At 56.8% G+C, this 18,033-nt stretch overlaps 1 protein-coding gene across 1 annotated transcript; it reads left to right on the plus strand.

The window, feature by feature from the left end:
• Positions 1-968: 968 nt before the first annotated feature.
• On the plus strand, positions 969-4,913 carry LOC115337215 (sperm-associated antigen 4 protein-like). The gene is made up of 9 exons (XM_030005323.2): positions 969-1,011; positions 1,406-1,467; positions 1,670-1,710; positions 1,996-2,092; positions 2,297-2,366; positions 2,913-3,013; positions 3,603-3,770; positions 4,135-4,224; positions 4,751-4,913. The coding sequence occupies exons 1-9, from the start codon at positions 993-995 to the stop codon at positions 4,904-4,906; spliced, it is 804 nt and encodes a 267-aa protein (XP_029861183.2). The 5' UTR covers positions 969-992; the 3' UTR covers positions 4,907-4,913.
• The last annotated feature ends 13,120 nt before the right edge of the window (positions 4,914-18,033 follow it).

Raw genomic sequence — 18,033 nt, forward strand, 5'->3', positions numbered from 1 at the left:
TTCCCAAAGCCTGTCTTCTGGCCAGGGCCTTGGCCGATGGGGCATGGAGATGGTGCAAAACAGGGCGCCGCCGCCTTTGTCCTCCCGTAGGTGCACGCCCTGTGCTCAGGAGGACCAGGGCACCAGCCGGAGGGGGCTAGCACACTGCATCTGCAGCGTGGGAGAAAACAAGCGTGAGTTCAGCGTTGCCTTTCACCCCATGTTTGCACCGAGCCCGCCTGGCTCAGCCGGGACCGATGGCCCCGCAGAACCAGCATCATGCTGCCCCGAGGGAGGCCTGGGGCCACCTCGCCTATGTGACGGCGAGGACGGAGCTGGCTACCACGTCCGGCCACGTCTTTGTGGGATACTGTAGTAACCGCGGCGTACCCCAACATGGTGGAGGCCAAGAGGCCAAAGCCTCGTCCGCCCTCCCTCCCCAGGCACACCGCCAGGGCCCTGCCTGCAAGGGGATCCTGCCTGGTCCTCCGAGCCCGGCTCCCAGGGTGCGGCCAGCACCCGCGCCCGCCAGGGCATAGCCCTGGCCGTGCCCCTGCCCCACGGGGAGGGAGTGCGTAGGACCAGCGCCCACCTCCCCGCAGGGGTCTGGCACACGCCCCGAAGGGCATCCTCGAGAAGGGTCCTCAGGCTTTCCTCCGGTTTCGTTGCCCAGGGTTCGTCTTCAGCATCGCTGGCAGCCTGGCAGTGGCCGTGCTCTCCCTCCAGAGACGCCTCAGCACAGGCAGTTCCACCCTGTGAGTACAACGTGTGTCCGGTGCGGACACGGAGGTGGGGGTGCCAGTGGGTAAGGGTCAGCAGGGGGGAGGCTGGAGGTGCTCTGCGCCAGGATCCACCCCGGCTCCCCTGTAAATATGCCGCTCCTCAGCTGGTAGGAGAAACCCCCCCGGTGCAGGGCTCTGCCCTCAGGCACTGCCGACGCCAGGACTTACTCTTTTTCAGGAAAGAGATCGTCACCCCCGAAAAAGGAGAGGCTCTGCACCATCCTCTTCTTGATGACCCTGGCTGCTCTTGGTGAGTATTCGCACGCTGTCAGCGGAGGCGCAGGGGCGCGGGCTGCGAGCTTCAGCATGAGGGAGAGGGGCTGGAGCCTCCCCAACATTCCACCCTTGGAAGGTCGGAGGGTCGGCCCTCCCAACCTCCCAGCCTTGCGGTCAGGAGATGCTCGCTGCGTGCAGGGGAAGCGGGGCGTAGCTGTGGGGCGCACCGCGTGCCCGGGAACCAGGGCTGTGCGGAGCCCCGAGGCCCAAGGCAAGAGTCCTTGCCTGGGGCTGCAGCCTCTCTCTGTACCCCTTGCCCGTGTCCTCGGCCAGCCTCTTGCCACCCTGATGTGGGAGGAGACCACATGACTACAGGGATTGTTAGAAACTCTAGCCAAGTAACTCTCTGTCGGTGATGTGAATTACAGCTGGCGCCTACTGCGGGACCTCGCTGCTCGTGTGGATGCTGGAGGCAAAGAATGTGCCGCAGGTCAGTGGGACAGGAAAGTGCTGCAGAGGAGCGCTGCTGGTGGTGGGTGGGTGGGTGGGTGGGTAAAATGCCCGGTCCGCCGGCTCCAGGCAGTGACGCACACACAGAAGCGGCAGCAGCTGCTGCCGTGCCTTCCTAGAGCCACCAGCTCTGGAAAGCCCCGGCAGCTCAGGGAGTCAAGCGGTGAGCCTTTCTCTTTCAGCTGCTGCTGGGGCAGCCTGCTGCTGACCTGAGGTCCCTGCGGTAAGAGCCCTCTCCTCTCTCCTGACCTGCAGCACGTTTGGTGGGGTAGCAGCAGATGAGACAGTGCTATTGGCACTCACTTGCACAGCGCCCGGGGCTTGTGCCTTTTGCTCCTGCCTGGGCCTTTTGCTAAAGCTGGAGGGGGAGGGAAGCACTTGCAAACCAGGGAAGGAAAAGGGGGCTCCAGCACCTCTGTCTCTGCTCCTCCTTGGAGCCTGGAGGCTTGGAGGCTCTGGGAGGGGCTGGGCAGCTCTCTGACAAGATCTACTTTCACCGTGTCTGCAGGAGCGTGCTGGCTGTGTGGGGGCAACAATCCCAAGAGGTGCAACAGCTGAGGGATGAGGTGGCGCGCCTGGCTGCGGAGATGGGTGCTGTGAAGAAGGTAATCCTGCACTTTGGGAGAGAGGGCTGGGACGAGCAGGGCCCCGCACGAGGCCCTTCCTGGGCCAGTTGGTGGGCTTTTCCTGCTCAGCCCACGCACCCGTCCCTTGCCAGGGGCTGCTGGCTGAACTTCCCCGCTGTAAAGCCCCTTCTCCTGGCCAGGTCTGACGTGGTCGTTTCCCCTCTTCCTTTGCGTCTTTCCCAGGAAGCTCGGCAAATGAGAGAGGCAATGTCTGCAAGCACGCAGATGTCCGACTGGGCTCTGAAACGCGCAGGTACGGGCAGACCTCAGGTCCAGGCAGGCAGGCCTTGTTGCGCTGGGCTCGCGCTTGGCATTCCCGAGAGCAGGCTGCGTGGCAGACGCAGCTCTGCGAGGCAGAGGGAGGTGGGACCAAATCCCGGGGCTCAAGAGCACGCCTGTGGCAGAGCGGCTCCCTCGGGCTCACCCCCATCCCGCTGCCAGAGCCCTCGCCGGTGCCCCGGCCGTGCCCCTGCAGGCGTTTCTGCCCCCTCCCTCTCTGCTGAGCTTTCCTGGGGAGCAAAAGCGGACGGCTGGGTCATCCTCTGCTGTCCACGTGGCTTGGGTCTGCAGCCCTTCCCGTGGGGGCTTGCTGTCTCCCAGCTCCCGCGGACCTTCTCTCTGTGCAGCAGCTGGGAGAGAGACGCCATCCCCGGGCACGGGGATGCCCTCCTTTCCTGGGGCACCTCCGAGGGTGCGGTGTGGCACGTGGGGCTGGCAGGCAGACTTAGAAGTCGCTTGCTGCCCCCAGGTCCTCCGAGCCTGGGGCCTCTTGCAGTCAGCTGCTCGCTTCTCCCTTCAGGGGCTGCCATCGACCTGCAGAGATCGTCCAGCAGCTCTGCATGGCTCTGCAAGGTGTTCTGGTTCCTGTGTTCTCCGCCCCTTGTGGATACCTTTGTGCAGGTAGAGCGGCAGAAACCGTCAGTGCTGCTTCTCTTGCCTCTTATAAAGCTGGGGGCGAGCCCTGGGGTGTCTCCCCTCAGGCCAGTGGTATTGCGGAAGGCCCCGGCGCTGGTCCGGTGCCTGACACCTGAGGTCTCGCACAGGGCTTAGCCCCCTAGAAAAAAGCAGCTGCCCTCAGACGTGGGCTGAGCTGAGCTGAGCTGAGCTTCCTGCCCACCACCCCTGGTCACGGCTGGCTGAAGGGGCTTCTCCTTCGCGACCCCATTTCCCTGCCACGGCTCTGACTGTCCCTTTCCCGATGGCGCAGTGGAGGGTGGGGGGAGGCTGCAGAGCTGCTGGCCAAGAAGAGAGTTTTCTTGAAAGCCCTGGCTGCGGTGCCGGCTACCAGAAGTCTCCCACTGGCTGGCTGTTTTCCCCCTTTCCCGGGCCGGGAAGACGTGCGGGCGCTTCTGCCCGCTTCCCAACACGCCATTCATTTCAAGCACGAGCACAGCCCACAGATGCAGTGGCGACTGTGCTTCTGGCTGCAGGGGAGCGCGGCGGGCCCCCCCACACCCTTGTGTTCCTTGCTTTCACCCTCTGCTTTCAGCCGGATGCTTCCCCGGGTTACTGCTGGCCTTTCCAAGGGTTTCGGAGTGAGGTGCTGCTCCGGCTGCCCACAGAAGTACGACCGAAGGCCATCACCATAGAGCACACCTCCAAGACAGCCTCTCCGCTGGGGACTGTGCGCAGTGCCCCCCGCGATTTCACTGTCTACGTAAGTTTCTGCTGGGCGCTGGGGGCTGGGACCTGGCCGCGGGGAAGAGCTGTAGCGGGGACTTGCTGCTCTCTGCGCGTCTGCCGAGATTGGAGTGCTCCCAAGCACCGCCGTTCCCCGTGGGGATGTTGCAAGGGACACGCGGGGTGGCGTCACCCCTCCTAAGACTTGCTCAGCATGTTTTGGCCCAGCACCTCCGGGCCCCCGAGCAACACGCAAGGAGGAGACTCGGCCCCGCTGCATCCCGCGCCAGATCGCGCTGGAGGTGCAGGAGCGGGGTGCAGATCACGGGCCCGGGTCTGGCATGAGCATTTCCTCGTGCTTGCGTCGAGCCTGACCTGCTCCCCTGTGCTTTATCTCCAAGGGACTGGATGAGGAAGGCAAGGAGGAAACTCTGCTGGGGACGTTCACCTACACGGTGCAGAAAGGGCCGACCCAGACCTTCCCTCTGCAGGTAGAGTGAGGGTGTGTGGGCAAGAGGCCAGGGCAGGAACGCCGGTTTGCCTGCAGGTTGCTCGCAGAAGGAGTGCGGACGGTCCCTGCCGGGGCAGGGGCCCGACCCTGGCCGGGAGAAACGTTGGTGGGATCGGGAGGGAGAGCGGCATCCCGCAGGGCGGCGAAAGCCGAACAAAGGCCGCGCTGGCCCCCAGCCGCCTGGGTCCCCGGAGCTGCCTGGCTGCAGCCTCCGGGCAGGCGGTGGCAGGGAGGATGCCCAGCACCTTGCCCCGGCAGCAGGACTTGCCCCGGCACGAGCGAGCCTCAGGTTTCCACAGCCGCCCGCCACGCTCTCCGAGGCCGGGCGTTTGGGGGTCCTTTGCCACCTGGGTGGGAGAAGGGAAGGAGGGAGAAGCTGCCGCCTCAACCAGGGCGGGAGCTGGTCCTGCAGCGGGGGCCGGGCTGGCGGAGGAAGACTCGCGGAGCCTGCTCTCACACTTTACACGCCAGGGGTAACGCTGCTTTTTGCTGTGGTTTCTTGGCAGAAGGGGATCCCCAGAGCCTTTCGGTTTTTGAAGCTTGGCATACAGAGCAACTGGGGAAAACCGGGGTACGTCTGCATTTATCGAGTGCAGGTGTGTGGGAAGATGGTGGGAACAAACGCCATCAGCGTGAGCCATGTGGAGACCTTCCCTCCGTAAGAAATAAAGAGGAGCTTGGGGAAACAGAGCAGAGGGACGTGGCTGTTTGTTAGCCTGGTGCAGAGCGATGTCATTTCAGAGGCCCTCTCAAAGCTGCCAGCTTCCGCCTTTCGCAGGCTGAGTGAGGCCTTCCTCAGGCTTTCCGCTTTCTCTCCGCCACGGGGGTGTTTCCTAGCCGAGCAAAAGGAGGCGACGCTCCCGCAGCCTTTCCTTGCCTCAGTTCCTTGGCGAAATCCTCCGGCACAAGGGCCGCCCCCCCATCTTGCCCCAGGAAGGAGTCGTCGGAGCCCGGCAGTGTTTGGGCGTCACGATCCCCAGCGCACGGGCCCACTCCATTCAGGGGGCACCTTGGCTCTGGGGACAGGGTCTAGTGGTGGCCCACGTGGGGTGCTGCCATGCCTGGGACCCGCCAGGGGTGCCTGAGGTGCGTGAGGAGGCCGGAGCAGCCTGACCGCCGGGGAGGGGGCGGATGCTGGCTCAGCTCCCCTGTGCCCACCTGCACTCCCAGGCACAGCCCTCCGCCCTGCCAGGGACCTGGCACCCCAGACACGAGGGCCCGGGCCACAGCTTCCTTGTGCAACGGCGCACGTGTGTGAGGGCGCGGGCGATGGGCGATGGGCCGGGGGTGGCCACTGTGGCAGCGTAGACGCCTGCGGACAGGGCACCAGTGTTTTGCGGCACCAGGATCAGCCGGGCGAGACGGGAGAGGGGGCACAGCCCCCTGTGATGCCCTGTGGACCCAGGTATAGGTGTGTGGTGGACCACCAGCTCCAGACCTGCCCGTCGCTTGGGACGTGCGGCCCAGCTGAAGCGGGGCTTCTCCGAGGCACCGTGCAGGGGGACGGAAGGAGAGGTTTCTCTCCCCGCCTGTGGAGCCTGGCGCTGGTGCTCACCGCGGCAGGGAGGGGAGATGGGGAGCGGTGCTGCGGCCCCTAGCACTACCTAGGTATCTGTTGGTGACGTCGGGTACAGCTGGTGCCTACCAGGCGGCTACGCGGACGATTCCCGTCTGGGCAGCTCGGCCAATGCCTTTCCGTGGGGCCGCTTTGGTGCTACGAGGTGCTCATGTTGTGCGAGGGGCTGCCCTTCCGTGCTGAGCACCGGCTAATGTCCCCCCTGGCAGCCCGTAGCCAAACCGGCAGCGGTTGGGTACAGGCTCCACAGGAGGCAAAGGCCTGAGCCATAGCCAGGCCAAGAGCTCCTCTAGGAAACCCACGAGGGAGGAGAGTGACGCAGTGAAAGTTGTGGCTACAGGGAGTCTCGTGCATACCTCTCCCATTGCAGGCAATGTGATTACAAGCCAACCGCTTCGTCCCGTAAATATGGCAGCCTAAGTGAGCCTTCTCTGAGCTCTCCCTGCCAGGCAGCGTGGCTGCACGTTGCTGATCTCCAGCAACGAGATCTTTTGGCAACAACAGATCGTTGGATGAGCCCAATTTGAATTCTCCCTGGACGGCAACTGGACGGCAACTGGACAGCAACTGGACGGCAACTGGACGGCACGGCAGGCAACCCTCCCCTTGAGCAGGGATGCCCCTCAGTGTTAAGAGATATTAGTGGTGAGACGAGGGGAGTCAAAAGAATCTCAGTACTCATAATAAAAGGGGGATGAAAGAGGATGTTTAGCGCTTACGTTGTTGAAATCAGCTGAGGTAGAGACAGTCCTTGATAAGAAGAGCTGGTCCCAAGAAGCAGCCAATGAGGCAGAGACAGTTCCTGATAAGGAGCAGGAGCTGGCCCCAAGAGCCAGCTAAGACGGGTCTTGCGGCTTGGGTGAATACCAAGAGACCACTGAGCCTGCGCAAGAAAAGAGGTTACTAGCGGTGACGAAGAGGAGTCATCTACCTTCATCTCTGCGACCACCAGACGACCACCATAAAGAGGCACTGCGCAAGCGCAGTTGAGAGGAGACTATGGAAATGACCTCTCGGAGCTAATTTTAATATGAAGCGGGGATAGGTCATGCCTATGTATAGGCGTATTGTGACTATGTGACACTTGACTGTAAAAACTTGAAGCGAACTGCCGAGTCGGGCGCGCACGACTTTGGTGGGACTGCCCCCCGTGCTGCCCAGCGCTGAATAAACATACCTACTTTACAGTCTCACTGACCGAGGAGTCTGTTTCCGCACGTCAGTTGTTTCACTTAAACAAGTGAGTTTTGAATAGGATGAACCACTTGAAGTTATACTGTTGAGTGATTTAGTATGCTGTTTGCTTAGCTTTACTTACTTCGCCTTGTAATTCCGCTGACCCAGAAGTTCAAAGACTTTGTCCCCTAGCTAGAGCTCTAAGATGGGGATGTGCTTGTAGAAATTATAGTAATGTTTTAAGTGGTACTTGGTCCCCTCTTAATAACGGAAGGAAAATTTGGCCTGGAATTGACTGTATTAAAGGACAGGTGGAAAGTTTGGGATTAACTGCCTGGGTGAGTAGTGATGGTACGTGGCTGTCCTGGGTTCAGCTGGGATAGAGTTAATTTTTACAGGAACCTGGGAGGTGGGGGGGCATAGCCGGGGCAGCTGACCTGAACTAGCCAAGGAGCTATTCCATACCATGTGACATCATGCCCAGTATATATATGGGGAGTGGGCCGGGGAGAGGGCTCTCCTGCTCTCTCTCTCTCGACTTTCGGTGGGGGAAGTGGCGGCGCGTCGGGTCCCGGGTGGTGAGCAGTTGCACTGTGCATCACTCTTTTCTGTATACTCTTTCATTAGTACCGTTGTTGTTGTTGTAACTTTTTTTGCGTTGTCCCAGTAAACTGCCCTTATCTCAACCCTCGAGGTTCCAGCTTTTTTTTTCTTTTCTCTCCTCCGTCTCCCCCGTATCCCACCGGAGGGGGGCGGGAGGAGTGAGCGAGCGGCTGCGTGGTCCTTTGTTACCGGCTGGGCTGAAACCACGACAGTCCTTTTTGGCGCCCAACGTGGGGCACGAAGGGTTGAGATAACGACAGATCTGGCTAGAGCGTGTTGAAACAAATTTGTCATACGCATTCCTTATATTAGATAAATAGATGTTAGTCACAATGTTGATTAATTTGTTTACATGGTGGCGTTTTCTAAGTCCTTATATGCTCTATGTATTGCCTGTAGTTACGTTTCTCACCTCTGGGAGAGTGATTGGGATTATCATTTTGCTGTACTGGGCAATGTCGACTTGTGAAATGATGACATCAGTGGTCATGAGGTTAAGCTGGTGTCTGTATGAGGCAGTGATATCATTTCCATACTTTGGGCACCTTCTATCGGATTTTATTGGTAATTACAGCCAACCCATGGGGAAGTTAGGGGGGGATACTTCCCCCCGTCCGTTCGCCTCCCTTTTCTCCTTCCGACTAATTACAACAGCTTTTGAGAACTTTGAATATCCTTGGGATGCACAAGCCAGTGTGCTGTTAGTGCTATGCCTCCTGAATACATCTCAGGTCTTGTTTAGGGCTACAAAAAGGCTCTTTAAGAGTACCACCCAGAGATCTGCCCCAAAGCTGGATATTCATGGGTGGCACGGCATGTGGGAGGATATGGGCAGGTATCTAGAGAACTTCTCACCCCCAGTGGCTTGGAAGTTCACTCCCGAACAGCTACAGAACCCTCATGAAGCGGTAGAATATTTGAAAGAAAAATGCTGTGGCTATTCCAAAGACGTACAACTCGCTGCACTGTGCTGGGCCCTGGCCAGTATCTACCAAACACTGCTTGATATTAGGCAGCACCCTCAGGGAGAAAAGGGGGAAAAGATGGAAAACAGGACAGCAGGCACCGTGGCTACCCCTACCCCGACAGCAGGCAGCGCGGCTACCCCTACCCCGGCAACAGGCACCGTGGCTACCCCTACCCCGGCAACAGGCAGCGCGGCTACCCCAACCCCAGTGACAGATACTGCAGCTAAACCAGGGAACCAACCTGTGCCAGTATCAGTCGCCCCTGTACAGAAAAAGAAACACACAAAGAAATCAGTTCGCTCAGTGAGAGATGAAGATGAACCAGGGTCATCTCGACCAGGAACAGGAGGAAGAGGCAGAACCTGAAATAATCACCCGATCTCTATCCCTGAGCGAGTTGCGTGACATGCGAAAAGATTTTAGCCGCCACCCAGGTGAGCACATTGTTACCTGGCTGCTCCGATGCTGGGATAATGGGGCTAGTAGTGTGGAATTAGAGGGTAAGGAAGCCAAGCAGTTGGGGTCTCTATCTAGGGAAGGGGGCATCGACAAGGCGATTGGGAGAAAAACACAAGTCCTCAGCCTCTGGAGGCGACTTCTGTTAGGTGTAAAGGAAAGATACCCCTTCAAGGATGAAGTTATATGTCACCAAGGCAAGTGGACCACCATGGAGAGAGGTATCCAGTACCTGAGGGAATTAGCCGTGCTGGAGGTGATTTATAATGATCCAGAAAATGCGCAGTCACCCATAGACCCAGATGAAGTCCAATGCACACAACCCATGTGGCGGAAGTTTCTACGAAGTGCACCACCAGCCTATGCCAACTCATTGGCAGTAATGTCCTGGAAAGAAGGCCATGGACAAACGGTGGATGAATTGGCTGTCCAACTCCGGCAATACGAAGGAAGTCTCTCTTCCTCCCTACGGGCCTGTGTCTCGGCTGTAGAGGAATTGTCCCGAGAGTTCCAGCAATTCAAAGTGGATATGTCTTCCTCCCCACCTGTACAGGCCCGCATCGCAGCTATTGGGAGTAAGCATTCCTCTGCCCAAGAGAGAGGAGAGAGAAAGTACACACGACGGGCTAACCTGTGGTTTTACCTGCGTGACCATGGAGAGGACATGAGGAAGTGGGATGGAAAACCCACCTCAGTCCTGGATGCACGGGTACGGGAGTTGCGAGAAAAAGCAACCAGAAAAGAGGATTCTTCTTGGAAAACTGCTGCTCCAGTTTCCTGTGAGCAGTCCCCCAGATGCGGTAGATGGGCTGATCACATTTCTGATCCTCTTGAAGGGACTTCTGATTCACGTGTGCGAAAAGTGAGTAACGAATATTCTAACCAGGATTAGAGGGGCCCTGCCTCCAGCCAGGTGGAGGAGAGGGACAACCGAGTCTACTGGACAGTGTGCATTCGATGGCCTGGCACACCAGACCCACAGGAATATAAGGCTCTAGTAGACACTGGTGCACAATGCACCCTAATGCCATCAAGTTATAAAGGGGCAGAACCCATCTGTATCTCTGGTGTGACAGGGGGATCCCAAGAGCTAACCGTATTGGAAGCTGAAATGAGTCTAACCGGGAATGACTGGCATAAACACCCCATTGCAACTGGCCCAGAGGCCCCGTGCATCCTTGGTATAGATTATCTCCGGAGGGGATATTTCAAGGACCCAAAAGGGTACCGTTGGGCTTTTGGTATAGCTGCATTGGAGACGGAGGAGATTGAACAGCTGTCTACCCTGCCTGGTCTCTCTCAAGACCCTTCGGTTGTGGGGTTGCTGAAGGTTGAAGAACGACAGGTGCCAATTGCTACCACGACGGTGCACCGGCGGCAATATCGCACCAACCGAGATTCCCTGATCCCCATCCATAAGCTGATTTGCCAATTGGAGAGTCAAGGAGTGATCAGCAAGACTCACTCACCCTTTAATAGTCCCATATGGCCCGTGCGGAAATCTAATGGGGAATGGAGACTAACAGTAGGTTATCGTGGGCTGAATGAAGTCACGCCACCGCTGAGCGCTGCTGTGCCAGATATGTTAGAGCTTCAATATGAACTGGAATCAAAGGCAGCTAAGTGGTATGCCACAATTGACATTGCTAATGCATTTTTTTCCATTCCTTTGGCAGCGGAGTGCAGGCCACAGTTTGCCTTTACTTGGAGGGGTGTCCAGTACACCTGGAATCGACTGCCCCAGGGGTGGAAACACAGCCCCACTATTTGCCATGGACTGATCCAGGCTGCACTGGAAAAAGGTGAAGCTCCAGAGCACCTGCAATACATTGATGCCATCATCGTATGGGGCAACACGGCAGAAGAAGTTTTTGAGAAAGGGAAGAAAATAATCCAAATCCTTTTGAAGGCTGGTTTTGCCATAAAAGAAAGTAAGGTCAAGGGGCCTGCACAGGAGATCCAGTTCTTAGGAGTAAAATGGCAAGACGGGCGTCGTCAGATCCCTATGGATGTGATCAACAAAATAGCAGCTATGTCCCCACCGACTAATAAAAAGGAAACACAAGCTTTCTTAGGTGTTGTGGGCTTTTGGAGAATGCATATTCCAAATTACAGTCAAATTGTAAGTCCTGTCTACCAAGTTACCCGGAAGAAGAATGATTTTAAATGGGGGCCTGAGCAACGACAAGCTTTTGAACAAATTAAGCGGGAGATTGTTCATGCAGTAGCTCTTGGGCCAGTCCGGGCAGGACAAGATGTTATAAATGTGCTCTACACTGCAGCTGGGGAGAATGGCCCTACCTGGAGCCTCTGGCAGAAAGCACCTGGGGAGACCCGAGGCCGACCCCTGGGGTTTTGGAGTCGGGGATACAGAGGATCCGAGGCTCGCTATACTCCAACTGAAAAAGAGATATTGGCAGCACATGAAGGAGTTCGAGCCGCCTCAGAAGTGGTTGGTACTGAAACACAGCTCCTCTTAGCACCCCGACTGCCAGTGCTGGGCTGGATGTTCAAAGGGAAAGTCTCCTCTACACATCATGCAACTGATGCCACGTGGGGTAAGTGGGCCGCACTGATCACACAACGGGCTCGCATAGGAAACCCCAGTCGCCCAGGAATTGTAGAAGTGATCATGGACTGGCCAGAAGGCAAAAATTTTGGCATGTCGCCAGAGGAGGAGGTGACTCGGGCTGAAGAGGCCCCGCTGTATAATAAACTGCCAGAAAATGAGGGGCAATATGCTCTGTTCACTGATGGGTCCTGTCGCATTGTGGGAAAACATCGGAGGTGGAAGGCTGCTGTATGGAGTCCTACACGACTAGTCGCAGAAACTGCTGAAGGAGAAGGTGAATCGAGCCAGTTTGCAGAGGTGAAAGCCATCCAGCTAGCGTTAGACATTGCTGAAAGAGAGAAGTGGCCAGTGCTCTATCTCTATACCGACTCAGGGATGGTGGCAAATGCCCTATGGGGGTGGCTACAGCAATGGAAGAAGAGCAATTGGCAGCGCAGAGGTGAACTCATCTGGGCTGCCGCACTGTGGCAAGATATTGCTGTTCGGATAGAGAAGCTAGTGGTAAAAGTACGCCACGTAGATGCTCATGTGCCCAAGAGTCGGGCCACTGAAGAACATCAAAACAACCAGCAGGCAGATCAGGCCGCCAAGATTGAAGTGTCTCAGGTGGACCTGGACTGGCAACGTAGGGGTGAGCTATTTATGGCTCAGTGGGCCCATGATACCTCGGGCCATCAGGGAAGAGATGCAAGATATAGATGGGCTCGTGATCGAGGGGTGGACTTAAGCATGGACACTATCGCACAGGTTATCCATGAATGTGAAACATGTGCTGCAATTAAGCAAGCCAAGCGACTGAAACCCCTGTCGTATGGAGGGCGATGGCTGAAATATAAACAGTGGGAGGCCTGGCAGATTGACCATATCACACTCCCACGAACCCGCCAAGGCAAGTGCCATGTGCTTACAATGGTGGAAGCAACCACTGGATGGCTGGAAACATATCCTGTGTCCCACGCCACTGCCCAGAACACTATCCTGGGCCTTGAAGAGAAAGTCTTATGGCAACACGGTACCCCAGAAAGAATCGAGTCAGACAACGGGACTCACTTCCGAAACAACCTCATAGACACCTGGGCCAAAGAGCATGGCATTGAGTGGGTATATCACATCCCTTATCACGCACCAGCCTCCGGGAAAATCGAAGGATACAATGGACTGCTGAAAACTACATTGAGAGCAATGGGGGGTGGAACTTTCAAACATTGGGATACACATTTAACAAAAGCCACCTGGTTAGTTAATACTAGAGGATCCACCAATCGGGCGGGCCCCGCCCAACCAAGACTTCCACATACTGTAGAAGGGGATAAAGTTCCTGTAGTGCACATGAGGAGTATGTTAGGAAAGACAGTCTGGGTTAGTCCTCCCTCACGCAGAGACAAACCCATCCAAGGGGTTGTTTTTGCTCAGGGACCTGGGTACACCTGGTGGGTGATGCAGAAGGATGGGGAAGTTCGATGTGTACCTCAGGGAGATTTGATTTTGGGAGAGAATAGCCAGTGAACTAGGCTGTATGATATTTACCTGCTAAATAACCTGCCAATGTATGTCGTTGTATCTATCGTGTCTATATGCCATATCAAGGGTATTACTGTAAGAATTACCCAAATGACTGAAGAATGGACTTTGAAACTGAGCCAAGAACAACAGTGATAGAACTTGAACTGGCGCCCAGCAATTTCCTCAAGACCAACATCTTTGACCTGCAGACCAAGGGTGTGGGTTGCATCAAATGTACCAGCCAGAAGTTCCAGAGACAGCATACAACAACTCAAAACCTCACACCATCTCTCTCATCCTGAAGAAGTGTTACAACAGATGGAGCCCCAAAGTCATGGACTAAATAAAATTGATGGACACATTGGAGGGATAACCCATTGACTAAGGGAATACTATTTGTATGTGTGTGTGTGTGTGTGTGGGGGTGTCCATATACATATATATATATATATATATATATATATATATATAAGACAAGGAAAGTGGTAGTGGTTGATTGGAAAATGTAAGATCTGGGCATGATGTAAATGGTATAGAATAAGGGGTGGATAATGTCCTGGGTTCAGCTGGGACAGAGTTAATTTTTACAGGAACCTGGGAGGTGGGGGGGCATAGCCGGGGCAGCTGACCTGAACTAGCCAAGGAGCTATTCCATACCATGTGACATCATGCCCAGTATATATATGGGGAGTGGGCCGGGGGGAGGGCTCTCCTGCTCTCTCTCTCTCGACTTTCGGTGGGGGAAGTGGCGGAGCGTCGGGTCCCGGGTGGTGAGCAGTTGCACTGTGCATCACTCTTTTCTGTATACTCTTTCATTAGTACCGTCGTTGTTGTAACTTTTTTTGCGTTGTCCCAGTAAACTGCCCTTATCTCAACCCTCGAGGTTCCAGGTTTTTTTTTCTTTTCTCTCCTCCGTCTCCCCCGTATCCCACCGGAGGGGGGCGGGAGGAGTGAGCGAGCGGCTGCGTGGTCCTTTGTTACCGGCTGGGCTGAAACCACGACAGTGGCCCACGCACCTTCCCGTGAAGGACAAGAGTAAACAATGGACTTCAGGCTTATTAACTTTATGCCCCCTCTGGAAGAAGCCCCCCTTGCGGCCTCGATGGCGGAATCGGGTAAAACGAGAAGATGATTCCTGGCAATCACCAAGTACTGGAGCCAAAATAGGATGGGTATTGGAATCTCTATTCTTACCACAGTTAACAACTCTTCAAAATAAAATTACTCTCCGCAGTGTTCCACTCCAAGTAGAAGCGTGAACTAATGCTACTCAAAGTGGGCTAAATGAACTCAGTGCACAAGTACAGGCTACTAGTAAAACGGCTTTGCAAAATCAGTTAGCTTTCGGCTTACTACCACTGAAAGAACATGGAGTATGTGGGTACATGGGTTTTTCAAACGATTCGTGTTGTATCCACATACCAGATGTGACAGATGATTTAAACCATCAGATAGACAGAATAAGACGTGTAGCTCAAAGTAGTAGAGAATTGAGATCAAACCTAGAAAGTTTTTTGGCTTAAACAAAATATTTCGAAACTTTGGATTTTCTCTGACTGGATGGTTAGCTGGGCTTTTGCCAAGTGTAATCGTGATTGTTATCATCATAGTTATAATCTTTGTCGCTTTTAGCTGTCTTAAACGAGCTGTGGCACGAGCTGTATTCGGGTGAGACTACGGAAAGAATTAGTAGCCTCAAACAGAAAGGGGGGAACTGGTAGCATATGTCCATACATTTGGTGTGGTTTGTTCAAATTTTTATGGTTTTAATATTTTGTACCTTCTATGAAAACTGGTTTGCCGCTAGGTAACCGTATAAGTGAGATTTGATAAACGATCATATATGAACATTATGGTTGAAACAACAGACAAAGGGTAGCCGGGGAGATAATTACAGAAGTGTAGTCAGGTGATTAACTAGTAATTATTCGTAAGTTTTGCCGTTCTTTGCTCTTATGACTAGGTGTTCCTGTACGCTAGATGAGAACGACGTTGCAACTGACCACATGTGATTGAAACCGCGTTAAGCTTCAAGATCAAAGAACAAGGACAAGAATAAGGACTTCAAGAGGAGCCAACCAGAACTTCAAATGGGTCGGTGTTCATAAAAGCAGCCCTTCGACTCCAAAGGATCCTTCATTGCGCACGATCGGATGTAGGCAGTACTATGCCAATCAGTTAGGATCATTTTTATGTGTATGTATACTAATCTGATTAATATGCAATTAGTTACTCTGTATAACCTGTTTGTGCTAAAGCTGTGGCGTGCACGCTAGGTGGAACTATCCCCCGTGCATCCAGCGCTGCAATAGAGAACGCCTGCTTTCTAAAACTCCAAAACGAGTCCTAGAAGGTTTCTTCGACCGGCTTTTCGGCATCACCCCCTTTGGGTATCTGTGTATGTGGACGAGGTCCCCCCTGTGCCTTCTCCTCCCTGGGCTGAACCGCCCCAGCTCCCTCAGCCTTTCCTCATAGGAGAGATGCTCCAGTCCCTTCGCCGTCTTACTGGCCCTTCGCTGGCGCATGTCCACATCTCTCTGGTACTGGGGAGCCCAGAACTGGACACAGCACCCCAGGCGTGGCCTCACCGGTGCTGAGGAGAGGGCAAGGATCACCTCCCTCGACCTGCTGGCAGCGCTCCTCCTGTCGCAGTGCAGGATCCCATTTGCCGCCTCTGCCGCAAGGGCACATCGCTGGCTCACGTTCAACTTGGGGTCGAACGCGAATGTGAACCCGGGCATGTCCTGGTGCATGGGGTTGTTCCCCTCTCAGGCGCAGGGCTTTGCCCTGCCCTCCCTGATGACCTCCACGAGGCTTCTGTCAGCCCATTTCTCCTGCCTGTTGAGGTCCCTCTGGAGGGCAGCACGACCTCCGGTGCATCAGCTCTGTGTCATTGGCAAACGTGCCGAGGGCACGCTCTGCCCCATCATCCGGATCATTAATGAGGCCGTTAAACAGGAGCGGACCCACTGCTGACCCCTGGGGAACGTCTCGCCCCAGGAAGGCATAGGATGTGCTCCGATGTCTCCTGCAACGGGTCCGTTGGAGGTGGCTGGGGCTGGCCACGCGTCTGGCACGGGGCAGCCCTGGCCTCTGCCCACAGAGCCCCCCCCGGCAGTCCCGCCACTGGCAACACCTGGGCAGGGACCCCCGATACCCCAGTACACAGGGGCAAGGGTGTCTGGAGCGGCACAGGTGCCTGGGCAAGGACAGGCAGCACGACTAGGCAGAGGGTTCACGGCCCGTGGAGGAGCTGTGGCGGGGCCATCTGCCAAGAGGCTCGCCAAGGCCTGTCTTCTGGCCGGGGCCGCCATGTCCCCATGGGGACCCCTCAGCTGGCAAGGTTGGCCCTGCCCAGGCAGGAGGAAGGTCGGGGGCCCTGCTCAGGATCCTCCCTAACCCTGTGCTGCCATGCCAGATGCCCGGTGCCCTCGGGGCAGCCTGTGCCCCCGTGCAGAGACCCTCCTGGTCCCGCCGGAGACTACAGAACACACAGCACACACCCTCCTTTCTCTAAAGGGGCTGAGGCGGCTTGACGCCAGCAGACCGATGCCCAGCCGGTCCCCAGGCAATGGCTACTTTGGAAGGAGCAAAGGCCCGGGCTTCACTGCGGAGCGTGGCGTTACGTGGCCTGTGCAGTAGCCCTGTGGTCAGTTGGGGTCGGCTGTCCCTGCTGCGCCCCCTCCCAGCCTCTCGCCCACCCGCACAGCCTACTCGCTCGGGGACACGCAGAGAGAAGCAGAGGAAGCCTTGGCGCTGCGCCGGCGCTGCTCAGCACCAGCGAAAGTGCTGGTGTGTTTTCAGGCCTGCCTAGCCACGACTGCAAAAGACGGCGCTACGTGGGCGTCGGGGTCTCCCCCTTGCCCCCCGCCCCCCAGTAGCTCCCTCTGTCATGTCACAGCCGTGACCTCACACCGAGCGGGGCCAGGCCTCTGTGAAGTCAAGGCTGGCCACCTTGACCTCCGGCACTGTGGGCCAAACCTCCCGCCTGGAAGGAGCTTGCCGCGTCCTGGTGGCCGTGAGCCCGCGGCAGGCGTTCTCCTCCCGGCAATCGGTTTGGAGCTCTCGCCCAAGTGACCTCCCCTGGGCAGGCAACACTCCTGCGGTGGAAGGAGGACACACAGGCTTGCGGGGGAGCTTCCTTTCTCCCCAGGATGAGGAGGAGAAAGGCTCCTCCAAGAGCGCAGGGTGCTGCCCTGTCAAGGAGGAGAGCCGGCAGCAGCACGGACAGATGTGCAGCCGGGCCCACTCGCGTCCTCAAGAACGGGTACGAGGGTTTGTTCCTCCTGGGGACATCAGCTGGCGGGTAGGACCCGCAGAGCCTGAAGGGGGGCTGGCTGGGGGGAGACGGCGGAGAAGCTGGCGAGCGCTGTGGGCAGCACAACACTCACTCCCAGGGCTTGGAAAAGCCGCCGTGAGCGGGGAAGAGGCTCCGCTGAAAGCCCCTCTGGCCCCCTGGGCCAAACCCCACGGTCCTGCTGCTCAGGGTCCCACCGGCAAACTCGGAAGTTCCTGCTGCTCTCCAGCACAAGCCTTTTCTGGGTGCCTGGAGCGGGACAGCTCAGCCCTCGCCCCGCCAGGCCTCCCCGGCAAAGCGCTGCTGCAGCTGGAAACTCCTGGTGGGTCTCTGCTGAGGGAGGGAAGCCCTGGGGGGTGTTTCGGAGAGGGCTGTGGCCCTCGTGCTGCAGAGGCCCTGGGAAGCGGTGGGGGCTTTGGAGGAGGGCCGCCGCTCCCCTCTGCCCACAGAACGCCAGGTCTCTGAGACGCCTGCCCAGGGGCAGGCTGGTGCTCCGGGGGCCGGGGGTGGAGTCAGGGTGAGAAGCGGCTGTGCCGCCCCGCTCTGCGGCTTCTCCTGCCCTATCTCACCACGGCAGGGACGTCTCCTGGGAGGCTTCCCAAAGCCTGTCTTCTGGCCAGGGCCTTGGCCGATGGGGC

The sequence above is a fragment of the Aquila chrysaetos genome, chromosome Z, assembly GCF_900496995.4.
Source record: "Aquila chrysaetos chrysaetos chromosome Z, bAquChr1.4, whole genome shotgun sequence".
NCBI classification, from domain to species: domain Eukaryota; kingdom Metazoa; phylum Chordata; class Aves; order Accipitriformes; family Accipitridae; genus Aquila; species Aquila chrysaetos.

Coding starts and splice junctions, on each gene's coding strand:
- LOC115337215 (XM_030005323.2), top strand. Junction 1,711..1,995: donor GCTGACCTGAGGTCCCTGCG/GTAAGAGCCCTC, acceptor CCGTGTCTGCAG/GAGCGTGCTGGCTGTGTGGG. Junction 3,014..3,602: donor TTGTGGATACCTTTGTGCAG/GTAGAGCGGCAG, acceptor CTCTGCTTTCAG/CCGGATGCTTCCCCGGGTTA.